Here is a 26,055-nt window from a genome sequence, read left to right as displayed (position 1 = left end):
AGGGTCCCAGGTTACATTCCAGCCAAGGGCACATGCCCTGGTTGCGGGCTCGATCCCCAGTAGGGGGTGTGCAGGAGGCAGCCAATCAATGATTCTCTTATCATTGATGTTTCTATCTCTCTCTCCCTCTCCCTTTCTCTCTGAAATCAATAAAGAAATGTATTAAAAAAAAAAGTCATCTCTGTGAGGCCTTCCCCAGCCCCACATCCCCTAACTCACCTTTCTAAGCTATACGTTTCTCCATAATACTTATTGCCACTTACATATTTTATATTTTCATAGTTTAGATATTTTTACCCAGACTTAGGATTTTAAATATGTATCATCAACTCTGTTATATATATATTTTTTTATTTGTAGTTATTGATTTTATAGAGAGTTGGTAGGGGTAGAAACATACATAAGCTTTGTTGTTCCACTAATGTATACATTCATTGGTTGCTTCTTGTATGTGCCTTGACTGGAGATTGAACCCACAACCTTGGTGTATCTTGGGGTGATGCTCTAACTAACTGAGGTACCTGGCCAGGGCTAAACTATGCTATATATATGTATTTAAATATATATTTATTTCATAGAGAGGAAGGGAGGGAGAGAGAGAGAGAGAGAGAGAGAGAGAGAGAGAGAGAGACATCAGTGATGAGAGAATCATTGATTGGCTGCTTTCTGCACTCCTCCTACTGGGTATTGAGCCTGACACCCAGGCATGTGCCCTGAGCGGGAATCAATCCAACCGTGACCTCTTGGTTCATAGGTCAACTCTTAACCACTGAGTCACATTAGCCAGGCTTAACAAATATTTTCTCCCTTCTCAACCAGACTATAAGCTCTTTGACTAGGGATTTGTGTTGGTTGTTCGTGTCTTTTACTGAGTACCCAGAACAGTGCATGGCATATATAAGAGCTCAGGAAATATTTATGTCACTCCTGCCTTGCATCTCACTTGCAATTTTCCCAGGGTCTCGTTTGGCTTTTCTGCTCTGCCTCATAGCCAGTATTTATCTGTATATTTTCTATTTTCCAGAAGTGGTTGAAATCTCATCTGCTATGATCTCCTCTCTAAGCCCATCTTTAAATCGGTGATCTCTGTATTTTTGACCATACAATTTTTTATATACTAAAATAATTTCTCAGTGCTTACACTCAATATATGTATTTTATTTACATTTACACCTGCTATTATTAGTATGTATGTTAAACATGTAAAAAACAGAACTCTGAGAAGGATAGAGATAATAAATATTTCTACTGTGATAGAATTTCTGGTACTTTCTTCCTACATTTTATTGGATAATCTTAGAAACCCAGTTTGGAATCCATTGCTGTATGTTGAAGACTTGTGCCCTTTAAGTTCCTTCCTTCCTTTCCGTGGACTCTCCAGAAGAGAGGCTATAATCGCATATACTTAATCTATCCTGTTGGACTGGAAGCACTTAGTCTTAGTGAAAGAGGAGGTTTATATTAAGAGAAAACAAGGGAAATCCCCCCTGTGCTCTGCCCACTGTCTTCCTCAGAGGTAAGCACTGCACCCAGACTAGTTTGGTGTGCTATCTGTAGTCTTCATGGCTTTTTAAAAATGTATATACATGTTCACTTTTCTGTATAAAGTAGAATTACATGTATATTTGTATGCATGCACATATATGTATATAAAATAGGAATTATACCATGTGAATTTCTCTGACATTTTATTCCACTTGATGTATCAAGAAGAGAAGTATAAGATAGTGACCGTGACTGACTAGATGGACTCAGGAGCCTGATTGCTTAGGTGTTAATCCAGGCTCTGCCACTTACTAGCTGACATTAACCTTTCAAGGTTCCAGTTTCCTTAAAATATGTAAACTTCCTCTGCTGGTAGATATTTACATTAGAATCTATAGAAGGATCTTTGCTTATTTTGCATTCTAAAGTTGGTCTAGGCACAATGGGTGACAACAAGAATCTTCAAATGGGCTTTTTTTTTTTAGCTACCTTGTTTCCTTGTGACTCCTCTCTGCTTTTCTCATTGAAGTATGTTTGCTACCTCCAGTGAACCACCTGGTTTGCAGGTGGCACATGGCTCTTCCTAATGTGTGCTATAGGTGTCATCCATAAGCTCGTGCTCTTAAAAAATTCTATGTGAATCCAAAGCCTTGTAAATTTTGAAAATTATTTTCTATCCAAAGATTTTGAAGAATTAGGTTAATTTACAGATACAATAGAGAAATGAATAAAGGTTATTATATAAACTTAAACATTTTTTCTTTATTCTGTTATTGTGAACAATATCTATTTAGCTGAGAAACCAAAGGCTACAATTATTTATAAGAATTACTCTTTTGCCCAGCCTATGTGGCTCAGTGCTTGAGTGTCGACCTATGAACCAGGAGGTCAGGGTTTGAGTCCCTGTCAAGGCACGTGCCATGGTTGTGGGCTCCATCCCCAGTAGGGGTCGTGCAGGAGGCAGCCAATCAATGACTCATTCATCATTGATGTTTCTCTCTCTCTCTCTCTCTCTCTCTCTCTCCTCCCTTCCTCTCTGAAATCAATAAAAATATATTAAAAACAATTATTCTTTTGGAGAGGCACTGGGTAGTTGTGTTCACCATCTTGCATCTTCATATTTTAAATTGGTGATACTCGCAAATTGACCTATAAATTTAACTCAATGTTTTAAAATTCCTGCTTGTTTTTTTTGCAGAAATTGGCAAACTGTTCCTAAAATTGATATGGAGATGAAAAGGACCTAAATAGCCAAAACTATTGAAAAATAATAAAGTTGAAGGACTTATATTTCCCAATTTCAAACTTGCTACAGACTTATAGTAATTAAAACTGGTACTCTCATAAGGTATAATAAAGACCAATGGAATAAAATTGAGAATCCAGAAATGGACCAATACATTTATGATCAGTTGGTTTTCAACAAGTATATCAAGACAATTCAATGGGGGAAAGAATAATCTTTTTCAACAGATGGTGTTGGACAGCTGGATATCTACATGCAAAAGAATGATGTTGGGTCCTTGACTACTACATATGTAAATTTTAACTCAAAATGGATCAAAGACCTAAATATAAGAGCTTAAAATTATAGAACTCTTGGGAGAAAATATAGGTGTAAATTTATAAGCAAGCTTGGTTTAGGCAGGCAATGGTTTCTTAGATATGGCACCAAAAGTCAAAGAAATTAGATCAATTGGATTTGATCAAAGTTTAAAATTTTTGTGTTTCAAGAAAATGAAAAGACAACCCACAGAATGGAAGAAAACCACGTATCTAATAATGTTTTAGCATCAAACCAAGGCAAAGTCTTCATTTCCCCTGTCTTTAAATTTCTACCATTTCATATCAGTGCATTGAATTCCATTATCACCACATATTTTTAGAGAGATTTGTGTGTGATCATGAGTCCAATAACCAACCCTGCCCTCTGCTTACAAAGGAAATGCTAGATACTGTCCTTTACCATTTTTAAGGGAAGAAACTGAACATACTAGATTAAACACTAAATAATCTGAAGCTTAAAAACTATTATTTAATAGATGTCAGGACAAAATTATACTTAATTCACAGTATATCCCAATATAAAGTACTTAATGTTGTCATATTGTTTAATTTACATCCCAAACCTTCAGTGCTCCTTGTCATGAGGTTAGTAATAGAAAAATTCTTTGTGTGTCACATGTCTGTTTTCGGCCAATCAGAAACCAGATTCTCTTGTATGTAATAATAGGGCTTATTGTTTGGAGAGGAGCTATAAGTAGGACTTTTGAGTTTTGACTACAGAAATATACAATCCTGTCTTTTTAGTTACAGGTTTAAAATGTTATTCATTCTTAATGCTTCTTAAAGTAAAAGTCTTAATTACTATTACTTTTGATGAAACAATTTAATGGGCTTCAAAGGAAAATATTTTAAAAATAGGAGGGAGAGAGAATTTTATGAAAATGTCTTCAAGGTTTTCTTCACCATCTTTACCGATTTTCGTCTCACCTGAGCCAATTGACTTAGGTTCTGTAACAAGTTCCTCTTGTTCACTGAATGAGCTAGACAATATTTCCCATCTTTTAAGGAAAATATCAACTGATATCAATGAAATTAAAGAAATGAAAACAGCAATGTTGACAGCGGAAGCAAATCTTTTTGATTTAAAAGTTAGAGTGTCACAGAATGAAGCAAAAATTTCATCTTTGGAGGTTAAAATGAATGAATATTCAACATCAACAGCTGAATGCGACAGAGAGTTTAAAGGTCTTCAAGAGGAAGTAGATTTTGAGTCACAGTCAAGGACTACTGATGTAAAAATAATTGGCTTCCTTAGCAACATTGAGAAAGGTAAATTCTTAGTGTGATAGCTTTTAGGTACCCATGGCGCTCTATATTTTCCTGTAACCTGACTAGTTCTCATACAGAGGCAGCATGTCACAAAGAGCTTGAAAGTTTTCATGGACCTTTAATGACAAAATTGGACCCTGCATGATTTAACTTAGAAGTCTAGAACTTAACCAGAATTCCGTCCTCTCTAGTGAAGTTCTCTGAAATGATGTGTTGAAAAGATAGGTGAGCAAAGAGAGATGAAGCAAAAGTTGAAATGTGAGAAAACGGTCCCTTTTTTTGTATCTGTCTTGGGAATTTCTTTTTAAAAGTAAGACCTGTTGTATTTTAATTAGAAGAGCATTTTTTCCTGTAACCTAATCCGTGTCAGTTTCTCAGGAATGCTAGCTTGACCAAATGACATCTGTCTTTCATTTTCAGGTCAGCTCCTTGGTATTTACTGTATTTTTACCATGATAATTTTGGAAGGAATTAACTTTTATTTTGGCACACCACTACAGAGTAATGTAACTTATATTAAAAAAAAAAAAAAGCTGATACAATTTTGAATTGAGCATAGCTTTTACAATTTAAAAACCCTTTTAATGAAAATGGTAGTTGGCAGTTGCATGTTTTCGCTGAGTGAGCAAAGGCTATCCTTGTGAAGCTGCCAGTAGTAGATACACTAAAAGTTAGCATGCAGGCACCTAATATTTCAGTGTGTGGAACCCTGTCAATCACATCCCTATCAATCAGGTTGTACTGTGTGATGCTTTTGTCTCAAGTCTGCAAGCGAGTGAGTACCTAACATATGCTATGCATTGGACAGGGAGGCTTGGAGGAAGAAGTGTGACAGAGTGCTTACCCTGCAATTGAAGATAGAGACAATCAGTGCCGTGTGTGTTTTGCAGGGTAACTATGAAGAAATACGAGCCTCTTTCTAGCTGAGCATCTGGGAAATCCAAGTGGTTATTTTCATGCTTTGGTAGGACCTGGACAGTAGAGCTGAGTGTTCAGTGTTCCCTTTATATCCATTAAGCCCATAGTCAGCCTTTTGGGACTCTCTAACCAGAAAACTCTGGAGTGTTTTGTTTTGTAATTCCAGGAGTGGGTGGAGTGAGTCATAATGGTGAGAGCCCAGGTGATGGAGGGAGATGCCTCTTATGTTGACCTTGCAGTTGGCAGTCGCCTGTCTCTCATGGCGCAAGCTGTGGGTCCTTGCAGCACCCCCTTTGGCTTTTCTACCTTTTCACCTTTATCTCCAGGCTTTCTCTCCAGTCCAGGAACACCAGCCTCCAGAGGGAGAACCAGGAATGTTGTACATTGCTATTTTTGGTTTAATCCTGAGGACAGGTTTTTGTCTTACAGACCTTTGGTTTAGTAATATTAGTAAATTGTATTATTTAAACTTTTATTTTTAAGACTTTGAAGAACCCAGAAAGATTATTTGGGGCTTAATTTCTGGGACATAAACATGCTGGTATTGTGTTTAAGCTTAGTTAAGTTTTAAAATTTATATTCTAGGAACTCAGCAGAGGCCATTACTGTCCCGGCTGCAAATTGATCCAGTCATGGCAGAAACTCTGCAGATCAGTCCAGGTTGGTAATCGTGTTAAGTTTTCAGTGTAATTGAGCATTTTTTAGTTGCTATTTCCATTCCTTACACTTCATTTAATGTGCCTTGTATCTCTTAGATCCTGCCCTAAGATGCTATATTTAGGTCTGTGAAAATATTTTAGGGGCAGGTGACAAGATGTGCATTTTCTTTATGTTATATGTGTTTGTATTTTTCACCTCATTCAAAACCTTTCTTCCATTGCTGCCATTTTACCTAGGACCTTGGAATTTGTTGGCTGCTCACTACCCTGCTCTGGAGATGACTAGAGTCCCTACCCTACTCTCCTCTCTGCCCAACTTTTGCCATTGCCCTGAGCTGCTGTAGTTTCCCTGCCTGTTGAACCTGGTCCTCAGTTTTACTTCACTTTAGAATCTCATTGCCAGGGACACACCTAGGACTTGTGGTGGTTAGAGCCACTGGAACTTAAGTCTCTCCCACCCAGCACACACCATGGCTACTTCAGGACTGGGGCTAGGGCCTTATTTATCTGTTGCCAGTACCCTTGCTAGATGCATATGGAATCCCTAATGTCTGCTGAATAAATGATGGGAGCCATTGGACACCTGCAAACTTAAATTCACAAATCTTATTTTCTCTACTTCATTCTGTTTCCCCCAAGCCTGTTCTTCATTGGAAGGTCTGGTGTCTTGACCCTCTGCTTCTCTGCCCCTAACCAAATTTTATTCCCCATGATCGGGACTCCACAGTCACCACCTGTATTACCTGACCTTGCCATGGCCTTTTGTGCTTGTCTTCTCTGAGGGTTACCTTCCACCCACATGCCAGCTCCTAACCTGTTGATGAGCAGCAGTCTGTTAATCACCACACATGTCACTTCAGTTTCTGCCTGTCTTATGGCTTCTCCCTTCTACCTATGAAAGGGGTTAGAAATTCTCCAGTCTTGATTTTGCCCACTCATCTAACATTCCATCCTGCTTTCTACATAAGGGCATTTTCCTTCAAATGTTTGGCAGCTGAAGTCTGTGTATGTAATACCTGTTAATCAATCCTCGCAGATTCGTTTTGTTTCCTTGAGTTTTTATATTTATCCATGGTGCCCATACAGTTTGAATCATCAAGTAGTTCTAGTAGGCTCATGACTATATCCTTTGCTTACCTCCTATAATTTCTTAAATTGATTTTAGAGAGGGAAGTGGTGGGGCGGAGGGTGGGGGGAGTGGAGAGAGAAACATTGATGAGAAAGAGACATCGGTCGGTTGCTTCTCATACACATCCGGGCCAGGGATTGAACCCTAAACCTAGGTATGTGCCCTGACCGGGAATCAAACCCATGACCTTCCGGTGCATGGGACAACGCTCCAACCAATGCCACACCAGCCAGGGCTCTACAATTTTTTTATTTTATTTCTGAGAGTAATTTTATTTGTGCATCTTCCTCCACCCTCCCCCCCTTTTTTTTTAACATACTGGTTTTGTTTCATGTATGCAGTACTTCCTCTTATTTCTCTGAGGATATTGAGGGTAGTTTCTGACTTTTTTTTTGGTCTTTTCTCCAAGTTTGTTTTGATCACTGTCTTTTGTGAAAGAGGTTTTCCTCATATGTCTGCAGGCCCTTGGTAGTCTTAGATTTAAGAGTGGGCACTTAGGAAGCTGTTGGTGCTCTGGGTTCATTAGCTGGGGTGTGTGCTTTGGACCTCACATAGGAACACAGATCTGCAGTGGAGTATGATGTGTCTTGCTATCTAGTTTGGGGCACCCTGATGTCAGGGGTTTTTTAGTCCTTTCCTGTAGGCTGGTCAGCTTCTCTAAAGAAAGACCTTTCAAGTAATGGACTGGCTGGGAGCCAAGTGGGGGAGGGAACTAGGGAAGGCACCTCAGCATAAATTACTACAGAATGTTCACCTTAACAAGCCCCTCCCTGCTTTCTGAATGGTGCTTCTTTCAACCTGGCTGGCATCCGTTGGTGCAGAGACCCCTCTGCTTTTAGCTCAAGAATCTAAAGTGTTATTTTCTCCAAGGGAGAAACTGGTCAGAGGTTATCAGGAAAGCTGCTTTTTAACAGTTTTAATAGTATGCATTTAGTTCATGTTGTAGCACCTTTCTGTCGGAGACCAGGGTGCTTCATCCATAGGCGTGTCCCATGGTGACCAGTGAGAAAGTAGACCTCCAATTATTCCAGATGTCTTTAGTATAGAGGTAGGGGAATAGAAACGAGAATTTAGGAAGAACAAACTGTGCTTGAAATGGACACTGGAGCACACGTCTGTTCTGCCCACCCCTGGAAGTCCCAAGGTCCCCTATTTCTCAGCCACTGGAGAGTCTTGGGATCCATGCTGGTTGGCTTCATTATTGGCTTCAGACTCAGCTTTTGAAGATCTACTAAGTTGGGTTTTCACTTCCAAAGTGTGGTTGTATCTTCTTTCACAATCATTTTCTTTGTGGGTTTTTTAAAAAAATTAACCCTTTATTGATATTTTAATGGGGTTTCTGGAGGAAACAAAATGCCTAGGTCAGACGCCTGTGTTCTTCACCCAGATGTCACTATTCCATCTGTCTGATTCCCCTTGACCTAGGCTGCTCACATTAGTCCTGCAGAGGCGACGAGTGGCTGTGTGGGTGCAGAGCTCCTTGCGACACTTGACTTCTATTTTCTTCCATCTCTGATCCTTTGGCTCCCAGGACTTTCCTGTCCTCCTACTGATTCCTTTTCATTCTCCTTTACCAACTCCTTTCCTCCTCTACTGCCCTTTAAAATGTTACCTTTACCCTGTATCCTGCCCTCAGTGTTTTCATCTCCTATATTCTCCCAAGATGCTTTGCCTCAGAAAAGTGCAGGGTGGTGAGAAGGAATGCTGCCGCCCTCGGACTAACTTCTGGACTCTGCCTTTGCTGGTGTGAGGCCTCGGATCACCTGTGGTCTTGGATCACCTGTGGTCTCTATGACATGCAGATCAGTGAGAAGACAGCAGCACTCAGTGTGTACACTTTATTAAACATTCTTATTTCTTTTTTTTTAAAATATATTTTATTGATTTTTTTACAGAGAGGAAGAGAGAGGGATAGAGAGTTAGAAACATCGATGAGAGAAACATCAATCAGCTGCCTCTTGCACACCCCCTACTGGGGATGTGCCCGCAACCAAGGTACATGCCCTTGACCGGAATCGAACCTGGGACCCTTGAGTCCACAGGCCGACGCTCCATCCACTGAGCCAAACCAGTTTCGGCAAACATTCTTATTTCACCTTCACTTTTGACTCTCTTATTGTCTCCCTACCCCCAGTGGTCAGATCTGAATTTTCAACTTCTTCCTGAACATGTGAGAGACCCACAACACTTCAAACTAAATAAATCTAAAACTGAGATTTATCTTTACCCTCTTTTACTTTTTATTAATTTTATTAACAGTTATCAGGGCAACATTGGTTAATAAAATTATCCAGGATAGGGCAAAAGTAGGTTTACTGTTGTGAGTATCCAAAACACAGTGTTTATTTTTGTACTATTATTTTTAAAAATATATTTTTATTGATTTCAGAGAGGAAGGAAGAGGGAGAGAGAGAAAACATCAATGATGAGAGAGAATCATTGATTGGATGCCTCCTGCACACTCCCTACTGGGGATTGAGCCTGCAACCCCAGGCATGTGCCCCTGACCGGAATCAAACCCAGGACCCTTCAGTCCATAGGCTGATGCTCTAGCCACTGAACCAAACAGCTAGGGCATTTTTAATTGTATAATTTTCCATACGAACACCTGTAAACCTCCTTTTGCCCCACCCTTTGGAGGTTTCAAATGTGCAGTTGTATAATACGTCATCTGTATATTGCATTGTGTGCCCATCACCCCAAGTCAAATCCTCCTTCCATCACCATTTATCCCCACCTTATCCTCTTCTACCTCTCCCCGCCCTCCTTTCCTTCTGGTAACCACTATGCTTTTGTCTGTGTCTAGAGTTTTTGTGTCTTGTTGGTTGGTTTCAGTTTTATATCCCACATATGCGTGAAATCATGGTGGTTGACTTTTTCCATTTGACTTATTTCACTTAGCATGATACTCATGTTGCAAGTGGCAGTATTTTATCTGTTCTATGTCTGAGTAGTAGTTTTCCAATATATATATGTATTCATCTTCTTTATCCAGTCATCTATGGAAGAACCCTCTGGTTGTTTCCATGTCTTGGCCACCTGCCTTTTCCCCCTTTTAAATCGGCTCTTTCTCCTGTCCTCTATTTCCTGCATCAAGTTCCTCTTCCTCCCGCTCTCATTCATACACCTGTCTTTACCAGTCTCTGCTGCACTGGCAGGGACGACAGGCATGCCTCCTACTTGGGATCGTAGGTGAAAATATACCTGCTGTGAGCTGCTGGTGCTGAGGGGAGGGTGTTAGACTAGGAAAAGGGGTGAGAACCTTTTAACTTGGAGCCTCAGCATCTCTCCTGGGCAACAGCCTCATAACTGAGATCTAGGACTTCAGTCCATCTTACCACTGTTCCTTTTTTTCTGAAAACCAGTGTAAACATGTGACCTCCCTACTTAGAAACCTCTCTGGGTTACTACTTCTGGACCAGAATTTAAACTCCTTTATGCCTCAGCCTTCCTTGCCACTCATTTGCTTAGCCCACCACACACAGCCCTTCAGCATACCACATTTCTCACTGCCTCAAATCCCTGTGCTCCTAGTGAGGAAAGCCCTGCCTTTCTCCATGCGGTATCCTCTCCTCAGCACTTTCCCTCCTAGTGTATTCCTGCTCCTTCCTTTAGTACCTGTTGCACTTGTTCCTCCTCTGTAAGCCTTTCTTCTCCCAGTTGGAGGAGGTTCTGGACTCTTCCAACCTGCTTATACCCCTTTTAGGTCACTGTTTAGGGCATACGGTTCTGAAATTTTTTTGCGTGTACCTAGCCCAGTATTCTCAGCAGTTCAGTTTTTTCAGGGAACGAACATGAACGAATAGTCCGAATTTTGGTCTCTGTTATTTGCCTGTTAACTGTGGAGCTCATTAACTCGAGTCAGTTGACTGCATATTGATAGGTCAGCCATCTCCACTCAGGGCTTGGTGTATTTTATAAAGTGTTGGGCCTAAGATGGTGTTGCCGATAATGTGAGCTCTACTTATTTGCATTGAAGGTCATTGTGTTCCTTGCTGTATTTTTTAAAATGTCTGTTCATCTTAAAATCCTCTCTCAAAGTGGTCTTTACAACCAGGCAGAAATTATGACAGCTGAATTCTTATCATCAGGATGTGTTCATTTCTCTAAGTGATACTGTGCAAAATGAACAAAACAGATTTTAGAAAGCTTATTACACGGTCTTTGTATCATAATTCTAGGGAACATTAGGTCTCTTTATTCTCCATGTTTTTAGAAAGTATTGTATTTTAAAGTAAGTTCATATTGTTAATATCCCATTAGATGCCTCATGTAAGAACCTTTCCATACTGTAGGTAAGGAGTGTTCTAGAATCCCTTGGTTATATGCTGGAAGAGGGAAAGAATGCTTCTTTGGAAAGATGTTTGGCACAGAATTGCAGCCCTATTCTTGAGTAGAACCATTGTGATTTTCCTTTAAAATAATTACAAATATATATTAAAAACTTGACATTCTTCTCACGTGTGTGATGTTGGGAATGAAGGTATATTCAAAAGTAAACATTTGTGGCCAATTTTTTTGGCTCAGATTACTATGACATGGAATCCCTGGTCTATGCAGACACAAGATCATTTATTCTGAAGAAGCCAAAGCTGTCTGAGGAAATAGTAGTGGCATCAAACCAAGATTCGGGGATGAAGACCGCAGATACCCTTCGGGTACTTTCAGGACACCTTATGCAGACACGGTAGATGGTTTCTTTTTTTTGTGTAGCTAATTTGTGTTCATTAGATGGGCAGTGCAGGAAAACCGTCAGTTTACACCTCCCTCCACCCCATCCTGGCGCTCAGTGTAGAGTGCTTTTATTGACTCAGTAGTTAGGCCATGTATATAGTAAGCCAAATTCAGGTTTCAAATATTCCAGTTCATCTTTCTTGTTCAGAAATCCATTATCCTACAAAATAAGTCAGCGTATGATTTAATGTTAATAAGATTCTTTTCTTTATGTGCATCCAGGAAATGAGATTTTAAAAGGCCAGGTGATCAAAATCAGGAAACCCCTCCAGAGTTAGCCAGTTGGGTTGGGATGATCCTTCCCTTAGAAAATTAACTAAATGTTCTAAGAAACATACTGATAATAAAATTAGCGTAAATGTAGACTGCTGGCTATTGTGCTGTGGGCATGGATGCTGACTTCTCAGTTTATTTCCATGTAACCCTATGAGAATCAGGTGGACGGTGGGGGTTAGGGTTGAGGAGAAATTGGCTTTAGCCCCGGGGTCGCTGGTGATGCTGCCACAGTGATGGGCCGCAGCCAGTGTGTGGTAGCAGGAATCCACTGAGGCTGTACCTGCAAGTTCTTTTAAAGTATTTTTTTTTTTAACTGAAGAAACCACAGAGCAAGTAAGGGAGTGATAGTTCTGCTAAAGAGCACGTTAGGAGGCTCAGCTTTATGTGTTCGTTTCCCTAATTCTATGGTATTTTCTATCTATCTGGCAGAGATCTTGTACAACCAGATAAACCTGCAAGTCCCAAGTTTATAGTGACGCTGGATGGTGTTCCCAGCCCCCCAGGATACATGTCAGATCAAGAGGAGGACATGTGCTTTGAAGGAATGAAACCTGTAAACCAAACTGCAGCCTCAAACCAGGGACTCAGAGGTCTCCTCCACCCACAGCAGTTGCAGTTGATGAGCAGGCAGCTTGATGACCCCAATGGTAGCTTTGCACACGGTGTGTTGAGAGCTCAGCCTTTCCCTCTTAGGGTGCTGGTATTGAGAAGGAAATCTTTGACATGAATCGCTGTCTTGAGTGCATACTGGTTGGAGGCCTTGCTTTTGTTTATTCTTTAGTAGTGGCCTTTATTTTTTCCAGACAAAACAACCAGTTAAGTTTGAGACTCTCTCTCTTGTGAATGTTGGCTGTTATTTCAGTGCTAACATGGTTTTCAGCCATGGAAGCCAAAAAATACCTCTTATTATGCATGTCAGAGAATGACCGTCATTCTTAATTTCTGTTTACCTTTTTCTGAAAAAGAAACTGTACTGGCTACTTTCCTCTTTTACCAGCATTAGTCTCTCTTATAATTAATTAACTTGATAGAAAAATGAATTTGAATTTTGATGCTATTTCTCCTTCAGTGAAATTCTCTTGAGTGAAGTTTCTCACCTAGCTGTCAAAATAGTTCTTGGACATTAAGAAAAGTCCTTACGTCTAAATTAATATTTAAGCAGAGTATTTAGAAGTCAGATCAACTCATTTGAGATAGTGACATGCTTTTAGGGAGATGAGCCTTTCCTATGGCTTTTCTCTGGATACCAGTGGCAGGTACAGCTACTGATCATATTCACTCAGAATAGAGAATAACCATGCTCCTCATACCTCCTCACATTCCTAGAAACACTTACTTTGACAGGGGAGGCAATTACTACATTTTTAAAAAATATGTTTTTAATGATTTTAGAGAGAGGGAGGGAGAGAAAGAGAGACAAACTTCGATGAGAGAGAAACATCAATAGGCTGTCCCCTGCACGGCTTCCACTGGGGTTCGAACCCGCAACCCGGGCATGTGCCCTGACTTGGAATTGAACCCCCGACCTCTTGGTGCATGGGTTGAGATTCAACCATTGAACCATACCAGCTGGCCAATTACTGAATCTTAATGAACAGTATCAAAGAAAAAAAACAACGGGTTTTGAAATTTTTCTAGAGTAAAATTTTTTTTGCAGATATATGGAAATGTATTAAATTCTTTTTTAGTAGCTAAAAATATAATAGTCCTTAGGGGGAGATATGAGTAAGTGAAGAGATATCGCTATTATCGTGAACTGAATGAGGCAGTAATATAGGTTATGGTTTTGATTGGTGGCAGAAGTTGAAAACAAACCTATTGAAAGGAGGAACGGTTTTAAAATGGAAACAAAGATGGTGAGAACTACAAGTTGGGCACTGCACATTTCTTGACCTTGTATATTTTGTCTAAAGTAAGAGAAAATTCTGGTGCTTTTACTACTTTGGTTTTCAGTTTGGCAGCTTAATTTTTTATATGTTAGGGTCTAGTTTCATTTAAATGTAGATGTCTGCTGGGCTTTATTGGTATATATGTCATTGGTGACACATATACCAGTGGCTATTATGGGGGCAGCCGTGATGCGTGGTGAGCCTCCTTCACCATCGCTTTGATCTGGGACTCAGTATATTACACTGCTGCTCAGGAGGAAACGTTGTAGTAGAACATAGAGGCCAGAGACTCCTGAATAGCATCACAAAGAGGCTGCGGTCTCTCGTGCTCTCCCACTCTGGGCAGGAAATTTGAAACTTTGTAATTGCTTTTGGTGGCTTTTGTCCGGTGTTTCCAGGATGCTAACAACAGCAGCGGCCGTTTGAAGTCACCCCCACTGGCCATGATATAGCAGTACAGATTATATAGCTTGTAGCAAAAAGTGAATCTGCCTCTTAAAATGTAAACAGGAAAAGTTTTAATAGCTTATGAAGTAAATGTTAGGGAAAACCAGAGTCATGGCCTTCGTATATATGGTTTAACATTTCTATCGAAGATACAGTTCCCTTGTGCAATATTTAACCTCTTTAATATGCTTGTGAGTTGCCACTTCTTCCACTTTCCAGCAGCCTGCTATGGGTATTCTGTTAACTTCTCTCATTTGGCCTGGGTTGCCACACACATACCATAGTCTAAAGCAGTGATGGCGAACCTATGACACGGGTGTCAGCACTGACACACGTAGCCATTTCTGATGACACGCGGCCGCTGAGGCGGCCGCATGCCGAGGATGAAACATTTGCTGCTCCTGAGGATGAAACATTTGCGAAATAATGTTTTTTCCTCAAAGTGACACACTACCCGAGTTATGCTCAGTTTTTTGGCGAAGTTTGACACACCAAGCTCAAAAGGTTGCCCATCACTGGTCTAAAGAATGTTCTTTAGGAGGAAGGTCAGACAGACACATCTCTGCAGGGGTGACACAGAAGTCATTTAAATTTGGAGAAAATCCTCTGGCCCTACCAGGTTTTATTTAAAACTAAGAATACTTTTTATCCTGGAGATAAATAATGACTTACTAAGTAGCCTGGAAAGTTTATATATCAGGCACAGTCATAATAGGGTTGATGATCTTCCTAACGGCTTCAGGACTGGATCTGTGTGCCTTGTTATCCTGTAATAAAGACTGAAGTTGGGTCACTGTATTGTTAGGTTTTGATTGATTACCTGTTTTGCATTCTTGTTTTTATTTAATCATAAACTAAGGAAGACATTATTTCCTCTGTGTAAATGAGGAACCTGATATTCAGAGATGTTAGATAGCACTGCCCAGTGTCTGCCTCCTCCACTAGTAAGTTACAGAGCCAAATTTGAACAGCTCTGTAAGAGATGTAGTTCAAGTGATACCTGCTTTCACATCCATGAATATGAACAATAATAGGTAATACCCATGGTGCTATTGGGAGCGGGGGTTGGATGTGTTGGACCAGAAGTTGGTAGCTTATGATAGCTACCAGGTGTAACTTCATTTGGTTTATTCTGTTTTAAATTTGAATTAGTTGCCAGCATTTAAAATTTTAATGTCATGTATAAAGGTTTTTGGCTTACAGAATCAGGAGACAGTCTGGCAACATGGTCCCACTTTCTGAAATCACAATAATTGACATTGTAATTGGACAGAACCTGGTGCGTGGTATGGCAGTGCATGTGCCATCTGATGGTGTGGGCGCTGGTCTCAGTTTGCTCTTCCCCACCTGTTTGATCCACGAGGAGACTGACTGCCATGGTGATCTTAACATCCAGCCAGGCATACTCTTGTTAGGTGATCTGCTGGGCCGCTGTAGATAATGACAGTTGTGACCCATTTTAGGCAAAAGTTTTTTCCTCACTTGGAAGACATTGCCGAATTTATCACCTGGACTTAGAAAAGTGGGCATACCTTAGTGAGTCGGAACACTTTTGTATTGGGACCACTGGTGAACTTGCCTGAGTGAGAATTCGTTCACATTTTTTATCAACTTGTGTTTTCAGTCTGCATTTCATTTTATTGGCTCTCTACTTGACATTCTTCCCTCTTTTATATTTGATCACTCTGAAGTATTTTTGAGAATTGGAGTTTTTTGTGAGAACTTTGGCCCTAGTTGCAGCATCACTGTTCACTTTACTTCCGCAATGCCAACTAGTCTACTTCCTGGATTGTTTGCAGGATTCTTTTACAGTGTTGGTCAGATTACTTGGACTCATTTATTTCATATGAATATGGACATAGGAAGATACGATTTTAAGACTGGGTTTTGAGGGAAATTTATTAAAAGTGCCATGTACTGCATTGATCATAATTAATGTATACTTTTAATTCCTCTCCCTTTGTAGCTGAGATGAGTGAACTGAGTGTGGCACAGAAGCCAGAAAAACTTTTGGAGCGCTGCAAGTACTGGCCTGCCTGCAAAAACGGGGATGAATGTGCTTACCACCACCCGATTTCACCTTGCAAGTGAGTAGCAGCAAACCAGTTCTGGTCCTCAGGTTAATTTCTATTATCTGATCACGTATTTAGCTTTTTTTTTTTTTATGGCCAAGTTTGAGTTTTGTAGCTAAATTCATTGACACTTACCATGGCCCTGCACTGAACAGCATATATGTGTGTGTGTGTGTGTGTGTGTGTTTGAGGAATGGGGAGATGGGAGGTGGCTTCTTTGTGCCTCAGACCTATGAGATAACGAAATTCTGGGTTTTCTTCTAGTTTCTGTACATTTAAGGAGGTGGGTATGTAATAACTATCCCAGTTTGTATGCATTGTGTTCATCTATACATACACAAATGTTAAGGCATTGAGGAAAAACTATATAATAGGTAATGAGAAAATATTTTGGACTTGGGTATAATTTTTCCTTACCAGCTGGCTGGTTAAATGGAATGAACTTTGAGAGATGGCTTTTACATTTTGTTTTTGTTCTATAGGTAGAATCCATGTTGTAATTTCAGGAGATTTTGATATGAGAATAATATGGATGGATAAATAGGGAGATCGTGTGGGACAGGTATTCTTTTTGGGAGCACAATCCCTTGTACAAATATTATGCTCACTATAGTGTTTACTTCATAAAATATATAAACATAGACTTTAATAATTAAGTGGTGTGATTTTCTTTATCACCAAAAACTCTTTTACCCTTCATATGACTTGGCTGGAGTTGAAAAACTTATTATCCCAGGCTTTGGAATAGTTGTGTCCTGTTTTGATATATGGCCTCACTTGAAAATGGAGTTTCCTTCTCTTGTTACTTTTTGTTTCTGAAAACAAGTAGTGATGGAATATGAGTATAAGGAGCCCCTCTACAAAAAAACTAAGGCATTTAGAAGATTAAGTATGAATAATATGCTTTTTTGTTGTTGTTTTATAGGGCTTTCCCCAATTGTAAATTTGCTGAAAAATGTTTGTTCGTCCATCCAAATTGTAAATATGATGCAAAATGTACTAAGCCAGATTGTCCCTTCACTCATATGAGTAGAAGAATTCCAATACTGCCTCCAAAACCAGGTTAGTGACTTTGTGCACTACTACTTTTGGGTACAAAACAAAATAAAAATGACATTTTGTGAAAGGAATAGTTTCAAAATTGTAGCAGAATCAATTAATGTAATGAATCTTCAAAGAGGAAGTGTATGCATACTATAGTATTCTTACGTACTTTCATCTTCACTAATTAATATATATGAATCATCATTCATATTTTAATTTTAAAATGATTCCCATAAAAACATCAGAATGCATTAAAAATTATTTTGCCAAATAAATTTGATCAATGTTTGTTCTTATTTTTGTCAGCAGTTATAACAGCAACACCATCTTCTAGTAGTCAGCTCTGCCGTTACTTCCCTGCTTGTAAGAAAATGGAATGTCCCTTCTATCATCCAAAAGTAAGAACTTTTTTTTTCTTTATTAAGGTATTACATATGTGTCCTTATCCCCCCATTGTCCCCCCCACCCCCCCCCCCACTCATGCTCTCACCCCCCTATTGTTTAGGCTTATGTGCATGCATACAAGTCCTTTGGCTTATCTCTCCCTTTACCCCCACCTATTTTCCCAAAACTGAATTTAGTGATAACTTTTCAGTTGAGAGACCTGGAAAATCACTAGCAAATTGAGGTTGCGTTTCTCCCCCACCTCCTTTAACTTATTTTTTGTTAGAGTTAAGTTGAAGGTCTTTAAGATCTTTAAGTTATTCCTTAGTGTCATTCAGCCCGTTTGTCTCATTGGCCAAGTGGTGTGGCACTACTGAATGTCAGTCTTCTAAGCTCTCAGGAGGGTAAAGCTCACCTTTCCTAGTTAGTTTCTATTCTTTGCTGCCGTTCTTCACTGCTCCTAAGCATGTCAGTGGTTTTTTCGTTCCCTAATGCCAGAACTGAGATTAGTAAGTAGTCCAGCTTACTGCCATCCAGACTTGTTCTGTTGCTTTTGTCTGTGTACTAAAGACTGGTTGGTTGTGTCCTCAGCTGTTTAATTGCTCAGAGTAGTGATCGCCTCTCTGAAATAGCAGCCTGAAGACCATACCGAAGGCCTTCACTTCCCTCAGCTGCAGTTGGGCATAGCTGAGGGTGCTCAGTGAAGAACGTTAGGGTGTTAGGCAGGGCGATTGTTACATTGATTAGAAGTAGTTGATTATATGCTAAGGTTCTTTTTGAAATTTGGTGCTGTTATTCTGTGACTAGGATTGTGTGTGTATGTGGGGGGGGGGGTTCATTTTTCAAGGTTTCAGTAGTAATAAAATTAATGTTACAGACCATATCTCTTGCCCCATTGTTAGGGTGAGCTTGTTAGTGTCACTCTAATTGCCGTTTTTGTTTGTATTAGCTTTGCATGTGTTCAAACTGTTCTTATCTCCTTAGCACTGTAGATTTAACACTCAGTGTACAAGACCTGACTGCACGTTTTATCATCCCACCATTACTGTGCCGCCACGACATGCCTTGAAATGGATTCGGCCTCAAACCAGGTAAAGATGAAAGTTAGTTTTCCTAATGTCTTTTCAAATACTTTTCTAATACGTAGTTTCTTAAATTTATAAGCACACAAATGTGGAATAAATGATCGCTGCCTTTTCTCTGATGTTTAATTTATATGGGTTCTTTGGAAGCCAATTTTGTTTTATCCAGCAATTGCTTATTTCCCTGGATCATGTCCAGATAAGGTTTCTTTTATAACTTCATCTGCACATACACTAAGGCCTTCAGGAGTTACACTGCTTACAAATCTCATAGCAGTTTTCTTAGACATTAGTAATTAGGGGGGAAAAGTTCAGAACATTTTAGTGTGGCCTATAAATTCATGTTATCTTTTATGTACCTTTTAAAATCTGATATTTGCATCATAATCTGTAGAACAAATATTGTCTGAAGATACTCAACTTCTTAATTAAGGTATGTTGTATATAGGGATGCAAAGCAGTTAATTAAAAAATTTTTTTGGTTTTATTCAGTGAATAACACCCAGTCCTACCTGGCAGAAGATCATGAAGTTTGAAAGTTTCCATCTACTGATGAAAAAGATTCTGTAGAACTTGTCAAATCTTTGAAACTTGGAATATATTGCTTTCATAATATGAAGTTATTGCCTATCTGAAGTACCTAATTTTTCAAGTTTGTAAGTTTATTAAGTGGTTTTAACATTTGTTGTTTTTTGTTGTTTGCCTTGTTTTCACTATGGAAAGACAGTTTAAGGAAAAACTGAATTCTATTAAAACACCTGGCGTGTTTGTACACTGCTGTTTCGACTATCAGCATGTACAACATGGTGATATTGTCAGTACGGATAATACAGTTTGGGGCTACATGTTGCTGTGAGTGTCTGTGTGTGTGTGCGAGCGTGTGTATACAGAGAAATATAGTGAGGGGAACATCCTTATTCCAAAAGTTGGATTGCTACTTTCATTTTTTCCAGGGATCATATAATGTTCATGATCCACTAAAAAGAGTGGCTGAAAGTGTTGAGGTAGTTTAAATAGCCCATCCTACTTTTTAATTTTAAGTGATTAAGTTTGGCTTCTTAGGTTGTGTGCTGGTTTGGTAAATGGTTCCCAAATAGCTAGTCTTTGCCTTCTGGGTAAGGATGAGGGAGGTGGGCATGTAGAATGAAAACAGCTAGAATGCCAACAGCAAAAAGAAAAAGAACAATTACTTAAAATGTTTTCATTTACTGTTAACATATACTTTTAAAATAAATATTTTCGAGAACTACATTATCACAAAATTATACAAAAGTTTTTATAAGTATATATACATAGGTATCAGAGAACAGACTTAAAATTCACAAGATTATATAGCTATACATATACATTCTCCCATTCTGAAAAACATTCTCAGAAATAACTCCAGAAAATATAGTTACTGAAGATAATTTTTTAAATGTAAAAATTAGATTTCAATAGTATATTTTAAATGGCAGACTATATAATTACAGAGATCAGATGGATAAGTTGCAAAGTAGGACTAAACTTTTTGACTACTGAATTAAAATACAGAGTTATGTGTTTGTGGTTTTTAAAATTGTTAAGGCAAGAAGTGTCAAAAACTTTAGAATTAAACGGATCACTGATTTTAAAGACTTGATGTACAGTTTTTTAAAAAGTAAAGCTAAAAGTTGGTTAGAAAATGAATTAATGCAGAAGGGATAATAAAGACTCAAACATTCTGACGACCAAATTAAAAAAGTTCAGTGACTTCTTCAATCACATCCCCAAGAGAGAAAGAAACCACACGTGTCAACTCATGTTTAAGGGCCTGAAACCAGCAGTCTGTTGTTTTGTGGCCACTGCTTTTCCATTGGTGAGAAGAAAGATAACCATTATTAACCATTTTGTAAGTTGCACTTTGCTGTGCTGATTCCAAAGTAAAGACAAAGCACAGGAGAGCACAGTGTCGCCAGTGAGGCGTGAATTAAGTGACCATTCCTCTTCTAAAAAGCGGGCTCCATTGAATTTAAGGCATATGTTCATTCCAGTGTTAGTACTTGAGATGCTGTTCACATCTCTGTAGAAGAAATTTGTTTTAAATTGTACTTCCAGAAATTTAAACAGATATTTAGTATCATCGTTTATAAATGTTTTGTAGTTGCAGTGTCATAATTCCACTATGAAAGACATAAGTCCGAAACAAGGGCTGGAGTGGTTTAGTTCAGCCATTTTACAAGGAAATAACATGCTAAGATTGGATTGTTTCTTGCTACTTAATAGACATTGCCTGGAAACATATTTAAGAGTTTAATCTTAGCTTTCAGTAGCTATGGTTTATGGGAGAGCTAAGGTGGATTCTAAAACATTTGTTGGGTAACTTGGTCCAAAATGAACCATCATCATCCAAAAGGATCACAAAAAATGGAAGGGAACGGGTGTGGCTCACGGTAAGCAGTGCGTGGCACAGGGTGCAGTGTGCTTTGGCATGCATTTATATACAGAAACGGCTAAAGGTGCCAGGAGAAGTCTCAGCTTACAAATGCAGGTGCACAGTCAGGTACTGCACACACATAACTCTCTGGGTTAAAATAAATTAACAGCAGAATCTCCATGGTCTGTGGTGGTTATTCACCTTCCCTTAGTTTGATGGCAGGTGGAAGCAAAAGAGCAAGGTACTTGTGGGATGACTCCTTAAATTCAGCATGACCTTCAGTCATGAACTGACAACGGTGATTAAGGTTGGCTTATCAAGTTGGCCACTTGGAAGAAAGAAAATGCAATGGAAGCAATTTTATCCTACTTGCTTAAGGTGAGTAGAGTTTCTATCTGTATTGTGATGGAAATAAAATTTCTCTTTAGCCAAAAACCTGCCAACGTGACTGCCAAAAGTCTCAAAAATGGAGGGAGAGAGGGGTTCAGGGGATTTTTCCCCCCTTTAATTTGTTGACTGCTCCTTTATAATATACATGAATAGAAATGTAATATTAGTGTATTCTAAAATTTGCCTTTATTTAGGAGACTATATTGATGTAAATAATGAAAGAATATGATCTTACGTTTCAAGTTTCTTAAACACCTTTAATCAGTCCTTTCCGACACAGCTATTCCAAGCTTTAAAACCAACCAGCTTTAATCACTTGTTAGGCTTTCTTGTGATGTAATTTGACCATTTCTGTTCTTAGTATTTACAAAGCGTTGGACATACAAAACTAAGATTTCCAGACACCTGAAGGGGCCTATTATGCTACAAAGATAACACATTAAAATAAAAATTCATAGGACCAATAGAGCATCATAATCTTCACACTTAGAAAAATATATTTTGAAATATCAGTCTACATAATTTCCAATCTTCAGGAAACTACAGATAGGCTAAACAGCAAATTCCTGAATGGCAAATACTGATCTTTGGCAGCATTTAAAGTGAATAGGAATAAAGATCTAAGAGTTCAGCCCCAACCCACCAAAAAGAAATAGACAAGTTTGAAAAGTGAACTTGTATTCATTCCTTTTGGAAGTTGGCTATGGGTGGCATACATCTAAACAGGTTTTCCAATTAAAAAAATAAAAGGCTGTAAAAATATTTTTTCAAGAATTAACTAAATTGTATAACTTCGTAAATGTGAATTTAACTCTTTAGTTTACATGTTTCTATTGGAGTATATCTTTAAATATTCAGTATGCTCTCCCACTTAAATACTATTGCTATCTAAAACTTTAAAAAACAGTGCACAGTTGGAAATGATTGTTCATCATACTACTTTTTCATTAATGAGTGTATAATTTTAACTTTTCAAAGATAGAAATAACTTCTGAATGTAAAGATGGACAGCTCAAAAATGAAAATGTAGCAATCATATACTAATAACTTTGGATTTGTCCCTGTACTACAAATGCCAGGAGAACACTATCATTTATAAAAAGGGCTTTTCTTGATGCTGCAGTAGTAGTATGGCCTCCGGGAAAGCTTGTGTGTGTCTCCTCAGGGAAAATAAGGTTTGCCTTCTAAAAACATCCTTTAGGGTGATGGTGTGTTTCCTTTCCTTACAGAAACTTAAGGATATATTTCATTAAACTGTGAACCACAAACTTTCTAAAAGGAAAGCATTTTGTTAAAGGATGATGAAAATAATCCGAGTTGGGTTTTTAAGGTTTTGGTTTGCCTTTTCAGCAGGTCTGCCAAATTTGCACACTCCCCCAAATGGGGGTTGGCTCTCACTATTAAGTATTTATTTCATCCTTCCTTGAAATGTAATTATCTGGCAGTGTATGGATTACAGTTATTCAGTGCATATAATAAATATTTTTAACTTATCCATCTTATATTTTGATGATTCTGGGCATATATCCCTGTTGCATTCTTAAATTAGCACCACTTCTCCCTCTTCTGTAATTCTGGTTTCTCAAGGCTGTTTTTTCAGTCTTCCCAGCATCCACGTCTTTCAGTGAGGCGTGTGTACACACTTCCAGACAAACAAACTGCAACCAGAGGAAACCTGCAGTGAGTTCATTATATTTCTAGGTTTTCAGAACAGTTAAGTTTTTCAATTGAGCTTTCAAACCATACATGTATAAAATGTTTCCTCATTAACTCCTTTTATTCTGTATTTATACATAGTGCGTGACTCCAAGGAGTCATCTGCTTTTGCAACCTTCGCATGCTGACAGTTAAGTGAGTCCACAAACTGCAGCTGTGGAAGTGATACTAAATCTCTAACTAGCAAAGAGAGTCTGCTCTTGGGCTGAAAAAGTTACCAACCTGCAGTCATCACCTCCAGCACTAATCACGTGTCGATCACCACTGGTAAATCGAATATTTGTCACATGGGGTGAATGACCTAAGAACCTTTTATGCTTTGCCTGAAAAAACAAACAAAAAACTAAGCTCAAGGTGTGTGATGCACACAAAAGTCAAAGGTTGCTACAAGGAACCATAACTTCCCATCACCGGGGCTGTGAAAGGGAAGCAGTTAGGACCATAGCCAGTGATCAAGTGCCTTTCAGATTAGTAATGGGTTAGCACTTAACACAAACCACGTGATCTGGGCAGGCAGATGTCTCCAGTTACTCTGAAATTTCTCCTCTGAGGAAAAGCATTTGAAACTTGGTAAAGGTTTGATAAAAGACTAATCACAGCTTTTTATTAGAATAATTTGTAAAGATGGGTGTTACTACAGGGCAAGGGGTATAATTTCTAATAGTTATTATTTCAGAGTAAGGGATTTAGGAAGTTTGGAAAAAAAATTTAAGAACACAAAATATTTCCAGAGCAGGACACAACACAATTTAGCTATTATGTGGGGAAATGTACTAATTATCAGACATCTAATTGAGAATATAATTACATAAAATGCTAAACCCCAAACACTTACAAATTTTTCAGGGCATGGGAAGTCGAATAACTTAACCATGCCAAAGTCATCTCCTGTCACAAGGCTGATTCCTGAATGGGACACACAGGCACAGGTGACATCTGCTTTCTCAGCATGCCTGGACCAGATTCCCATAACTTCACTTCCTAGAATGCTAGAGGGAAGGCAGAAGATAAATCCACCGTAGCACACACAGATAGGTTGACCATACTGAAAAAGTTCCTTGGTAATTAAGCTCTAAGTACCTAATGTGTTTTTTAAAATACAGGAAGCAAATTGTAAGTTACCAGGAGTCCTGAGTTTTACCTGGGATGTTAATCCTCCTCCCGCCTTAAGAAAATTTAAAAATTTTAAGATTTATCCATTAAATCTTTTAAAAATTAATACTTAATACTGTATGAGAGCTGGCTTTATAAAATAAAAAGTGATGCTTATTCTATAGGAATTTGACAGCAGTTTTCATTTACATTGACTAAGAAGATGGATGCTTATGGTTACCTGTTACACAGCCAGTGAGTTTGAACAAATTTATCGTTTCATTTCTAACAGCTGCAAGATAGCATTCCTTTTCGATAGAGAAATAATACAATTGCCTAACACAGTGGTCAGCAAACTCATTAGTCAACAAAGCCAAATATCAACAGTACAATGATTGAAATTTCTTTTGAGAGCCACATTTTTTAAACTTAAACTTCTTCTAACGCCACTTCTTCAAAATAGACTCGCCCAGGCCGTGGTATTTTGTGGAAGAGCCACACTCAAGGGGCCAAAGAGCCGCATGTGGCTCGCGAACCACGGTTTGCCGACCACTGGCCTAACAGAACACAATATATTTGTCTGTTAAACCTATGATGTTAAAGGAACTATCAGGGCATCTTTAAAGTATTAACTTTGATTTCCTTTCTTTAAAAGAACTGGTAAGTCATGGAAACTGATAAAGCCTGGAAATACAGGCAACCAAAAGCGGTCCCAGGATGAGCAGCGCTTCTCAATGACTGTAGGAATGCTTACCTAGTCCATGTAGCCCAAGTAATTCTGTCAATGGCAGCCTGGTCCGTAAGATGTCTTCCCGAAGGCACTTCATAGACATGCCGTTTATAGCAACCAGTGGACACCTTTCATATATTAAAATGGAACAAGAATTCCATTATGTGAGGCAAAATCCAGAAGTTTACAGCATACTAGCAGAGTGCTATTTGATTTACATTTCTAACATTACTAAGAACGTAAAAGATGACTACAAAATCTTGTACAAAGAAGTGGAGGGAAGGACTGAGGAACAGGGTAGTAAAAAATGTAGAGTGAGTAGGAAATGCAAGAATTTGGAAGCACTGGAACTCAGGCATTTTAATGCATCAACTAACGAAATGTAGAAATGTACACGTGTCCAGTACTGATACGGCACCTGGAGGTATCTGCTGTCTGCAGAGAAGTCCATTTGGATGACGAAGCTGGGGATGTCTTTGCAGTAGCTGGTTCTGTTAAGGGTGGGGCCCAATGATAGGTCATAAAAATCCACTGAGTTCTCACTAGAACCCACTGCCAGAAACCGGCAATCTGGACTAAATCTGAATAGATAACAAAACATGTAAAAGATGCATTAAGTGACATGGAATAGTATAAAGATGTACGACTTTTCTTTTTAGCTCTCAAGAATGTGTACATATGATATGGCCTCAAACAGATATACCTAATAGGAACAAATGATTATGTATCCTGAGATATTTGTGTTACATGAAACAAAAAGCTTTATATTTTACTTTGA

The 26,055-nt window shown here is 38.8% G+C and overlaps 2 protein-coding genes across 15 annotated transcripts in view; one reads left to right on the top strand and one right to left on the bottom strand.

The window, feature by feature from the left end:
* The window catches only part of ZC3H14 (zinc finger CCCH-type containing 14), a 40,496-nt gene extending 20,923 nt beyond the window's left edge, over positions 1 to 19,573 (top strand). For 2 of the 9 annotated variants that reach the window (XM_028155865.2, XM_008148405.3), the window contains 8 exons: positions 5,824 to 5,898; positions 11,554 to 11,713; positions 12,466 to 12,698; positions 16,339 to 16,459; positions 17,370 to 17,506; positions 17,795 to 17,886; positions 18,857 to 18,963; positions 19,447 to 19,573. In XM_028155865.2, coding sequence (XP_028011666.2) covers positions 5,824 to 5,898; positions 11,554 to 11,713; positions 12,466 to 12,698; positions 16,339 to 16,459; positions 17,370 to 17,506; positions 17,795 to 17,886; positions 18,857 to 18,963; positions 19,447 to 19,453 — 932 coding nt within the window. In that variant the 3' untranslated portion in view covers positions 19,454 to 19,573. Of the gene's footprint in view, positions 1 to 3,789; positions 4,321 to 5,823; positions 5,899 to 11,553; positions 11,714 to 12,465; positions 12,699 to 16,338; positions 16,460 to 17,369; positions 17,507 to 17,794; positions 17,887 to 18,856; positions 18,964 to 19,446 lie in introns of those variants that run through there. The other 7 variants (XM_028155862.2, XM_028155861.2, XM_008148407.3 and 4 more) reach the window with 7 other exon arrangements.
* A 3,229-nt stretch (positions 19,574 to 22,802) lies between these two features.
* EML5 (EMAP like 5) overlaps positions 22,803 to 26,055 on the bottom strand; it is a 107,273-nt gene continuing 104,020 nt past the window's right edge. For 5 of the 6 annotated variants that reach the window (XM_008148408.3, XM_054715844.1, XM_054715841.1 and 2 more), the window contains 5 exons: positions 25,696 to 25,858; positions 25,302 to 25,405; positions 24,291 to 24,444; positions 23,678 to 23,778; positions 22,803 to 23,397 (listed from right to left, as the gene is read on the bottom strand). In XM_008148408.3, the coding sequence (XP_008146630.2) occupies positions 23,361 to 23,397; positions 23,678 to 23,778; positions 24,291 to 24,444; positions 25,302 to 25,405; positions 25,696 to 25,858 (559 nt within the window). In that variant the 3' untranslated portion in view covers positions 22,803 to 23,360. Of the gene's footprint in view, positions 23,398 to 23,631; positions 23,779 to 24,290; positions 24,445 to 25,301; positions 25,406 to 25,695; positions 25,859 to 26,055 lie in introns of those variants that run through there. The other variant, XM_054715842.1, reaches the window with a different exon arrangement.

The sequence above is a fragment of the Eptesicus fuscus genome, chromosome 5 (genome assembly GCF_027574615.1).
Source record: "Eptesicus fuscus isolate TK198812 chromosome 5, DD_ASM_mEF_20220401, whole genome shotgun sequence".
Taxonomy (NCBI): Eukaryota; Metazoa; Chordata; class Mammalia; order Chiroptera; family Vespertilionidae; genus Eptesicus; species Eptesicus fuscus.
The sequence above is the reverse complement of the archived record's forward strand: the minus strand, read 5'-3'. Positions and strand labels throughout refer to the sequence as shown.